This window comes from Erigeron canadensis, chromosome 3 (genome assembly GCF_010389155.1).
Source record: "Erigeron canadensis isolate Cc75 chromosome 3, C_canadensis_v1, whole genome shotgun sequence".
NCBI lineage: Eukaryota > Viridiplantae > Streptophyta > Magnoliopsida > Asterales > Asteraceae > Erigeron > Erigeron canadensis.
Window position 1 is genome coordinate 40,957,916 of NC_057763.1, and position 11,497 is coordinate 40,969,412.

Sequence of the window (11,497 nt, forward strand, 5' to 3'; positions counted from 1 at the left end):
GCAAACATTCCTTGGCGCTCTTTAGACAGAAAACAAACCTGAGAGGGTAGGTTTTATTATATCAAGACACAGGCGCCTTCAGAAGATGAAATGTCGAGTGAAGTTCAAGACTACAACCGAGAATTGGTAGAAAAAACAAAATCCAGATGAATCGTCGATTCTCTTGCTTTCTAAGGTTTTTTCTCAAGCTGCCCCGACCAAGTTCTTGAAGTTCATTAATAATGACATTTGAGTAGGTTGGTGGGAGCATCTGCGGTCTGAGAAGGTCATGGAGAAGCAGAAAACAGGTAAGAGTAAAAGACATTCACATAACTCTTCCTTTCTCCAAGAAATTTATTATAGGTTGTATATGTATATAAGATGTTCCTGATTTAATCTTCATTTACACTACCATTCGGATAACTAGATTTTATCGTAACTCTGCTCAGTAATGACACTTTAGCTATAGTCTATGGCCAGATTTGTGTTACCCTTTTCTTAACAATCCAATCAACCTTCTGTATTCGAAAACTACTGGAGTTATTAAATTCAGATATAAACCGTTTCACCCGAAAAAATAATATTATGATAACTTACAGAAATCTAGTTCAAACTTATAAAACTATTCTGTACTCAACTGGTTTTCATACTTGCAAGAAGACTAAATTAAAACAAGGATTCAATCGTCTTTAAAGAAATGTCATGAGAATTTCCATCTAAAATGAATGACAAATCCACAATTTGGTAACTGCTAGGTCTTCTACGTCTGCTTGATGAGATACCCAACCACAAAACCTATGATACCAATCAGCACCAGGAATAATATCGAGTAACCACCCGAACGACCTTTCATTGCTTCTTTTCTCAATAATTCCTGTTCAATTGAAGCAAAATGAATATGATGAATGTATTCACAGATATATAAAATTGTACTTTATTTTATTTATTAATATATTTATTAAAAGAGACCAAATTTGGAACAGATCAAATATGCTTAAAAAAGTGAGAAAATAAAAGGCAGAAGGCATACCAGTTCCTGTTCGAGCTTCTGAGTTTGTTTCAGAGCTGCTACTTTCTCATCAGTTAACTTCAATATCAGAGACCTCGACTGCAAGTTAATGATGTATAAGTTACAACACATCCCTCATAATATCTCGTTTTTAAGGAACAGAGGGAGTAGCCTTCATAACATGCAGTTTTTTGTTTAATGATCAGCACCCCAGGTATAAAATAAGATAAAAATCGAGACCGTGCTCTCACTGCAATTTTGAAACTCATATCCACCAAGTATGATGCAATATTATGACATTTGGAGCATAGATCAGAACCTCTTAGGTAAATATTTCATGTAGCAATTATAAGTTCATGATTCACGAGCCCAATGACAAGAGCAATTATGTTTGCAAAATAGATATTACACAATTAGCACACACCTAACAGCACCAGAATAACAATATACAGATTCCACATATCACATGACATTATACATGTTGCCACAGAGAAACATCCATATACACTATACAGGAAAATCATTTGGGGTTTTACTTAGATACATTTCAACCAATGTTTTTGGAGCTTCCCTTGCTTTTATTGAAGGACGAATGTTATTTTATACCTTGCACTTTGAACAGAGGTGGTTTCCATGACTAAAATGCCATGACTTCCGAATCTAAAAAATGTAACTTTACTATTTTCCAAGGCTTACTATTCCCATTTTTGATGAACCTATAACAAAGGGAAGTGTTTCCTATATGTTGAGCAATGAGTCCAAAAGCTATAAAAAAACAAAACCATGGAAAAGTGAATTTAGGAAACAATCTCATCATCTCTCTTTTCTAGAAAGAAGATGCACCATTCATAGAAAGGGCACGCCTTCACTCACATAATATTACCCTATGAAGTGAATCTAGCGAACCTGGTTTAGAGATGGATGAGTCAGCCTGGTTAGGTAACAGGTCAAAATAGGTTTGGATAGAAACCAGCCATCTTAATAAAGATTGGAACAGTCTGATCTGGATCAGATCGAATTCACAAACAGCTTTATTCGGTTTCTTAAAAAGACCATGTAAAATTATTCCCTATATTAGTAGCTTTTCATAAATTAAAAATTTTAACCTTGGCCTACTTTCAACCAGTTTAACCCATTTGGCATGTTCACTCTTTTGCTAATTCTTTTAACTTGACTATAAGAAATAAAACACAGCCCAAATCAACCCAATTATAAGTAAAAGGGTCAACATTGCTCTCTATAGTGGTTCAAAATAATTTCCATTTCAATGGAAAAGACCAGTAATTAAAATCAATATTAAGTAGACCAATATAAGCACATTATAGAATCAACAAAAGTAAAAAATATTGCTATATACACATTTGAATAACCAGAAGGTGAAAGAAAAGACTATATTTACCTCTGCAGATAGTTTTTCATTGGGCTCCACCGATCTTGTTGCCTAGCATTCATAAAGTCAAATAAACACTCAAGATCACAGAAATTATAGCTGATTTAGAAAGTAGAATAAATGCTCATATTACAGAAACTGAAACTGATTTAAGCAAACAAGAGGTCGCGGCAAATACTTACAACTTCAGGCCATGAAGAATTGTGACTTCCATCTTCAGCCCTCGGAGAAGAACCTTCTTCAGATTCTTCAGGGACAGGTGAGGGAGGATTGGCAGGAATGTAGACGACCCTCAATTTGAACTCCTCGACCACCTTTTTGTCCTCCTTGTTGAACTACAAAACACATGGATAACTAAGTCTTGCATTGTATTCTACCAGGGAGTGTTTTGGTGTGCATTCGAAAGTGATAATGCTATAACATATAATCGGAATAAGATAATCATCTGTAATAAAACAGGCTCCAAAAAGAGAATTTTAACGTTTGAAATTGTAAGAATTGCCTGGGCAAATACTATATATTAATATAGTTAGAAGAAAAATCATATAATGATGAACAATGGCATATATAGGCTGAAGAAGGGTTAAATAGGTAATGTTACTTTACCCTAAGATAAACCATTTTGTAGCAGGTGGTATGAAACTGATAATACAAGCTATATTATTTGATCCCTCAATAAAATATGAGACACTCAGAAGCATTATTTGCTTATTCAAATACTATGAACTGATACTTCCGATTTCAAATCGCAATGATAGGATAAGGTTCAAAAATACAAATCCCAAAACAAACAAAGGTTCATAAAAAGATTACTCACCATTTCCACAGTTATATCCTTATTAGTTGCCCCGTCTGGTGCAACAACGGCCTGCAAGAGAAACTTGTCTTTGCTCTGCATATTAGGCGGTGCCTCTTTTGGTGCTTGCATTGTAACTAGAAAAGACATAGATTTCAAACTGTCATTCTAAAAGTCAAGAATTCTTACGAAAAGTAAATGATTAAAAAACAAAAATATAAAGAAACACTTCCACAAAAAAAGATTCAAGAACCTAACAAAATCTAGGACTATACCATACCAACAGGATCATGCAGGATTCTTACCTGTGACATTGCAAACGGACCTTGGTAACACAATTCCGGCGTTTGGACGAACACTATATCTCTTGGGGTTAGTCGTTTTAAGCTTCAACCACATAATATACGTTATTTAAAACCAAAAACATTAAACTTTAAAGCCAGTAAAGATACTTAAATAACAAACCTTGAATGCGATATATTGATCAGTCTTGTTGGTCAATTGCATGGAACATGAGCTTTGCTTCTTCAACTCAACTATCACAAACAAAAATCAATTAGTCTTTTGCATATCAGCATTACTAAATGTACAACCAAAAATTGTAATAATTATATAGGGATAAGTACCCCAGAATGTACCTAATTATGATCAAATGTCTATAGTAGGAACGACCTACGGTTTTGGACATTATATGTACCCCGGAATGTACCTAATTATGACCAAATGTCTATAGTAGGAACGACCTACGGTTTTGGACATGCCATGTGCAAGTTTCTTTTTAGTCGGTTACATTTATGGGTTGCCAAATGCAAGTTTTTGATTTGTCGGTTACATGATTTGAACATTTTATACTAACACACAATATCCAATCTAATCATTGGTTCCCACTATAGCCTTTCTCCCATAGTTAGCTGCATTTCGCACATTTAACCCTAATTATATATATGTGCAAAAAGTTAAATTAAAGATTAACACTTTGCCATAAATGGAAATGTTGCATTCTGAAAAGACAAGAGGAGTACTGTATACAAAACTTCATCTTCTTATTAGCAACACTTCAAGTTCTATCTTCGTTGAATCGTTGAGCAGGGCTAATTTTTAAAAAAGGAAGTTGATTTGTAGACAACAAAAACTAATTCATACACAACAAAACATTGTATTTAAACCAATTTAGCCCTATATCTCAAACACTATCTTTCAAACAAAGGACTAAACACATATAACTTCAACAAAAAGAAAAAAAAAATAATCATGAGTAGTTGGTAGAAAGCATCTTCACAACTCATATCAAAACAACTCAAAAAAAAGGTGATCCAATAACAAAAATTCAATAAAAATTCCACCTTTTTTCATATAATATCAATTTTTATAACACCCACTGTATAAATCTTGTATCATGGTCTCAAAGTTTACAATTTCTAATTAATAAACAATTATAAACAGGACCCAACAGCCAAAAACCTATAAGTAACTAATAATAGCAAATCTTGAAACACCCATATCACCAGTAAAAACCAATAAAAACAGTAAAAAAAAAAAAAAAGAGAGAGAGAGGAGAGAGACAGAACATGATTAAAAAAATAAGAAGAAGAAGAAGAAGAATTACATTGGAATTTGAGTTCAGAAGGATGAAGGTTGAGGAAATCGCCAGTGCTCATTTTAATGACAGTAAAATTTGAACTTCAATTCAAAAACTCAAAAACCCCTTTATTTTCTTTTATCTTTATTTATTTATTTTATGACGTAATTACGGAGTATTTTACGGGTATTTATTAAGGAGATGATGGGCCTGATGGGTTCGGTTAGGGCATTAATATATGAAGTTATAAACGATAATATAGTTTAGTTTCCCATTCAAGACAAGAAAAGTTAGAATATAGTTTAATGACGAAATTAACCCTCAAATTTGTGATGGTTTGTTTTAGTAAGGGAAGGTAAATATGGGAATATGAATATGGCTTTTCTGGTTTTTAACGTCAAATGTGGATGGCAAGAAAATAATGAGTTTGGTTATATAAAGGTCCACTTCCACGTGGGATATTCTAAGCAAGGCAATCATATGTTGGTCGTCAAAAATGGGCTCATGTGTGACAATGACTAGTTAATTTTTGTTAAACAATTTATTTACGCCCCTCATATCCCCACCACTATTTTTTGGTATCTCGACCACTACTACTTTTTGCAGTGACCCTCGCTATAAAAAGTGAAAAAAGTGTGGGCCCCCATGTCTATAATGGTAAATATGACGGAATAAAAGCGGACCCCCTGTCAGGGTCGCTGCAAAAAGTCTGATCGGGTTACCAAAAAAATGGTCGGGTTACCAGACGCCTTTATTTATATGATCGAAATAATAAGTTGACAAGTTAAACATTTATGATATGACTGGTAATATTTAATGGAATAAATTAGTTTGCTTTTTAGTTTATATACTAAATAAAAGTTTATCTACGCGATGTAACGGTCTAAAAATGGTGGTTGTGACGGTGATAGGTGGAGATAACGTGCAACAATAACGGAAGTGGTGGAGTGGAGACAAAAGAAAGAAACAAAACGAACATAGTAAAAAAATTAGTGTCTTGAATTCTTGATACATTAGCCTTAATTTCTTTTTATTAAATACAGAAGTTGCTAAAATCATGAGCCAATCAAACAAGGAAAATATTTTACGTAACTTTTAGGGTTATATTTAATGTGTATATAAAACTTATACCTTTTATATCAAAAATCTACCCCTGAATTTTTATGATAAATGTACAACTACTCAACACACATTAACTAGATAACTGCAACCTTAAAGTTGCATTTAACAAAACCCAATAAACAAATACGGGTAAAACCTTAAAAGTGTTTTTAATGCTTACAGTCTTGAAAGTTACTTATTTTAAGTTTTCAAATTTAATATAGTTAGTTTGTCGTTTATTTGAAAGGTTCTATAAGAAACAAATCTCAACATAATATGCTAACATTTAACAAAGATACCTAAGACACAGAATCACACACCTCTAATCAATTTTTGTATTTTTTTAAAAGATATTGATCATTTGCTCGCAAGAGTGATATAACTTAACATACAGATAAAAATAAAAAAATCAGGTACATACAAAACAAATAATACATTACAGAATCCCGTTATTAATACGTGATTGCCTATTAACTACTCGTATTAGTTTATATAAACCATAAATATTGTTTTGTTGTGATCATCGACCATTGGTCCCCATACTCCCATGCTGCTTGTTGTAAAGTTAACTAGTTTTGTCCCCCGGACGTTGTCCCAGAAGACGTAATGATCTTTGTTTGTGATAATATGTAAATTTATAACGTGTTAGGAACGTAGTACATTATTATAACTATATTAATGCAAATACTGACACATGAATAACCATTATGTTAACTATTCAATGCTAACATAATATCCAATACGGTTGGAAAAAAACGAATAAAATAATCAGTAATTGAAACAATATCATCAATGTAAAAGTAATCCATGATATATATCTATGTATTAATATGGTTGGAACAAACAAACAGAAATTGAAAACTTTTTATATGAAACTAAAAATTGAAATTCTGGTTTCAATTTATTACGCCTATAATCGTATTAATAATTAATGAAATATGTATAACAATGATTATGTTAATAACGATAATGTCAATCATATTACGTGTTACGAATATAATATATGGCGGATAAAACCTGTTAAATCGATTATTTACGTAAAACATGTTAATTATTTTTAGTAATACATAAATATACGTAATAATCTTAAAGTTGAAAGTCACATTTGAAATCAAATATTCTATACTATAACAAAAAGTATAAAAGGGAAAAAAGTATATAAATAAAAATTAAAAGTGGTGGAAAAGCAACTACAAATAAAGTCTTATCAATTTTAAGCTTGTATACGTATCACTTATTAAACATCAACTTGAGAACCGCCTCCATTGAATCTCTATCTTGATGACTATTTGCTATTCTTATGATTATCTTGTTTCAATAAATAAAATTTTAGATCTAGCCACTTTGTATATGTAAGAAATATGGGTTTAGAGAGGGGTGTGAGATGGCAGCCACAACGGCGGGCGAAAGTTGAATGACAGATGTTTTTGGTCGGAGTTAATCGACGGAAGATGTATTCTCGAAGATGGCCGGTTTAGTGGGCGACGGTGGTCAGCGGTGGTTACCGGTGGTGGTTGTTCTAGTTGTTAGATTTGGTGGTTCATGTATATGTATATTGTAGAAGTTGTACATGTTGTTTATGTAACACCCCGAGCTAGGCTCGAAATATCACCGAAAAGATATAGCGTATGCATGAGATTATCGTAGAACATGAACTATATGAAAGAAAGGGGATTCGATGAATCCAACATCAACAAGCAAGTACATAATGCAATATATGAAATAAGGGTAAATGAATCCGAGATTCATGTAAGTTCAAGCCTAAGTCCTAGTGCAATCATCAATCAACCATCACTTCTTGGATTCCCGAGATTTCCTGAAAAGTGTACTAAACAATGTCAACACTATGTTGGTGAGTTCATAGGAAAGAATGAACAAGAACGCATATCAATGTCAACTAATACATAATTAACATCAAACATGATCTAATATTTGCACACTTGTACCCGAATGTACTCAATTGCACGTTATGTACCTCATAGTACTCAATTGTACGTAATATACCTCATTGTACTCAATTGCACATAATGTACCTCATTGTACTCAATTGCACGTAATGTTGTTCATCCATGACCATCAATGTCCACACAGAAACAAAACACCATGGGTATATACTTTGTACAATACTACTTTTGAAAGGCCTTTGATGCTTATATATAGGGTCACCCGCAACCTTCCCACCACATCTCCAACCTTTCAAAGGCATTATCGTCCTCCATATATACACAACTATCCTATAACAACTCAACATACACATACAATAACCATACAACAAATCACATAGTTTCACATCTACAAAACCGTCGCACAACATGTAATTCCATAAATCAATTAAAGTCTCCATAACAACCATGTCCATCAAGACCCTCACACGTGTATTCACATAATGAACTACATCAAGGTATTTAGAATACGCATAAAAGCAAAAACAAGTAATAATGATATCAACAAGTATCCTAACAAGTCCTATGTTTTCACGCCTGCACACATTGTCCCTCAATTGTCCTCTTGTCCTCCATAATGTCATCACCCAAGACACTCAAACATATGCACAATCAAGTCATGTCATCAATCACGAAAATCAAATGTATGCACAATTGAACTATGTCATAAACCCAAGCAAACATATAATTGCACACTCAAACAAGTCAACACACAAAAGTTGTACACTTTTCAGCCCGAATCTCAATTGAGTAGGGAGCTACGAAACTCACCTTGATTGGCAAAAGAAGTTAAGACCACGTTAGGATGAGATTATAAGTGATCAACGTGTTCCACGCCTCCACAACCTAATAACGTATTCAATATATGCATTATTAACCAAAGCGAAGCTTTAACTAGGTTCTTAGATAGGTCTCATTGCTTGGAAAGGCTTCTGGGACTCAACAAGGTCACTAGAGCGGTTATGTAATAGTTTGAAATCAAATGAAGTCGCCCCAAGGTCACTTCATTCCCAAACAAAAGTTATATGTTCATAAAGTTTTAGTTAATGTCTTGAATTAGGTTCCAAAAATGACACTCGACTTTGAACGAATCGTTTGTCATGTGTAGGGCACCAATAAGGTTATAAGAGTACATTTCGGAAAGGTCGGGACGATCCTACAATAATGGAAAAGAAGCTAGGAATTGACTAGGTCGAACAGTCCCCAACTGCGCCGCAGTCATTAGGACGCAAGTTTCACTGCCCCACGGCCCTCCTCACTGCGCCACAACCCTTGTCTCACCCTAGCCACTGCCCCGCAGCAAGTCCAGGTCTGCACCAGCAATAGAATTCTAAGCCAAACACACCAAAAACCAACCCATAACTTACCTTTAGTCTAGAAATCGATTTAGGGAGGTTGGAAACTCATTATTGCACATAAACAAACTTATATGGACTCAATTAACCGAAACCCACTTCATAATTTCATCCCAAAACTTCACATTTGTGACCAAATCCAACCTTGACCTAATTCATGAGACCAAAACCCTAATTCAACCTTTAGCTTGATTTGTAACCCGATAGCACTTTGCTATCACTAGTAACATATTTATAAGTATAAAATGATGATTATAGAATGAGTTTAACTTACCAAACCTTCTACCAATTGCTTAACCCGAATTTGACCCCAAAGAGAATGTTCTTGCACTTTTTGATGACACAAATCTTGATACCTTGTAAAGGAGATGTAATAGATGATGTTTCTAGCACTAATCTAACCAAAATAACACAATGATTGCTCAAGAATTTAGAGAGAGAGGTAGATAGTCTTGCATTTAGTGTGGTGAGAGAGAAAAGATAAGAGAAATGAATGAATGGATGGAGTGATGGAAGGGTGGGGATAGGGTTGGGTGATCTTTGATGGGTCATGGGTCTTGAATCGACCCATGGAGGATCCATCTCAAGTTTCCACTAAATTAAATGTCGTCTTGTATCTTATAATCGAATATCACCTAACTCATGGTCTCGACTAGCACACAAGACTCAAATGAAATGATCAATTGACCCATATGAACAAATGCACATAATTGAACTCTAAATTGTACTCAAAATATATAATTAACCAAATGATTAGTCACATTGTACGCGTGGTCACCAAGTCAAATTTCATAAATGTTACAGTTTAAGAAGTTGTATGTTGAGATGAACATTGGTTGATACAAACAGGTTGCGGTGGTTGTTTCTGGTGGTGATTGAAGATTTATGATTTATGTATGGAGTATTTGTTTGGGTTATGTGTATATCGTGTCTATATCTTAAAGCTATAGAAGTTGTACATGTGGCTTAATCGTTTGTAAAGCAAAAAGAATAAAAAAAAGGTAGGGGGCTGTGAGTTGCACGCAAACTCACGCACAGGTTTTAAATCTATATAGAGAATTAGTTGATACGAAAATCAAACTATCTATATTTTTAAATTTTAATAAACTTATTTTGTTTTCATAAGTTTGAACTTTTCTTTGAACAGAAATAGATAGTAACATTCGTGAAATTTGACCCGTTTGACTCTTATTAAACGTGATTTAACGTGATTATTTGATTCTCGAACCATTGACCTAAACGTGTTGAATGACTAATTGTTTTAGTAGTTTAAGTAATTAATTCATTTAAAGTTGAATTAAAGACGTGTCTTTATGCTAAACGAGGTTATGTGAATGTATTGGTCGGGTTAGAACGTAAAACGATTGTTATGTTGATTAGAAACGTAATCGGGTGATCCATGGGTCGACCCATGACCCATGAACCACCCATGACCCAACTCTATCCTAAACCACCCAATCACACTCTTCCACTCTTTCCCTTCCACTCATTCAACCACCCAATCTCCTTTCCTTTCTCTCACCCTATTGAATGCAAGACTTTTCCCCTCCCACTCACAAAAATTCTTACACCAATCAATGTTGTCAAAGTTAGATTAGCATTAAAGTCATCATCTTTATCACCATATAATCATCATATCAAAAGATCAAAGTCAAAATGCAAGAAATTGGGTATTTTAGCCTAAATTCGGATTTTTAGCTTCGGTGGAGTTTTGGTAAGTCAAATTCATCTCTACACTATCACTTTATGCTTACAATTAGGTTCTTAATCATATTCTATCATTCTTGGGTCATTTTTCCAAGCCAAATCATTCATGGGTCGTTTTTAGGGTTTTATGAACAAAACGGGTCAAAAACGGGTTTACTACTTAATTGATGGAATGGGTCGAATCCGGAAGGTGGGTTATACTTAAGTTCATGTTATAAAACTGAAATGATCATCACTTGGCCAAAAAAATCGGGTTAAAACTTGAATTTGGTCAAATTAGGGTTTCATTAGGGTTTGAGGTTGATTTGTAAAGATTTAATGATAGATTTGATGTTTTGGACAAGATTATGATATGGGTTATGTTCAATGATGTTAAAATATGTTGATTTTTGCACAAAAATGTGTTTTGGAGCTTCCTTTGTCGACCATGGAGTCAAAAACCTGCCCAGTAGGAGCACGGCCACTCAGACAGACGCTCAGTGCTTGTGGCCACAGTTTTCCCATAATACAGACGCTCACACGGCCGACCGTGCGAGCGGCCGCAGTTCTTCTGTTATTTCCCCAACTTTTTCATTTGGTTATCGGTCGACTTTTAATGATCCAAAACTTGTTTAATGGTCTTATATTAACATCCTAAG

At 34.1% G+C, this 11,497-nt stretch overlaps 1 protein-coding gene across 1 annotated transcript; it reads right to left on the bottom strand.

Moving 5' to 3' along the window:
* Positions 1-527: 527 nt before the first annotated feature.
* LOC122592857 (vesicle-associated protein 1-3-like) lies at positions 528-4,945 on the bottom strand. Its single transcript, XM_043765174.1, has 8 exons — positions 4,781-4,945; positions 3,640-3,710; positions 3,480-3,561; positions 3,196-3,311; positions 2,561-2,713; positions 2,388-2,429; positions 1,010-1,087; positions 528-853 (listed from the first exon to the last, which is right to left on the bottom strand). The coding sequence occupies exons 1-8, from the start codon at positions 4,830-4,832 to the stop codon at positions 740-742; spliced, it is 708 nt and encodes a 235-aa protein (XP_043621109.1). The 5' UTR covers positions 4,833-4,945; the 3' UTR covers positions 528-739.
* Positions 4,946-11,497: the final 6,552 nt, after the last annotated feature.

What these genes read in the sequence shown, in the direction of transcription:
- LOC122592857 (XM_043765174.1), bottom strand. Translation starts at nt 4,832, where the DNA reads ATGAGCACTGGCGATTTCCTCAACCTTCATCCTTCTGAACTCAAATTC. An exon ending in TTCTGAACTCAAATTCCAAT is followed by an intron (nt 3,711 to 4,780) that starts GTAATTCTTCTT and finishes TGTTTGTGATAG; the next exon opens with TTGAGTTGAAGAAGCAAAGC. An exon ending in GTCCGTTTGCAATGTCACAG is followed by an intron (nt 3,312 to 3,479) that starts GTAAGAATCCTG and finishes TGTCTTTTCTAG; the next exon opens with TTACAATGCAAGCACCAAAA.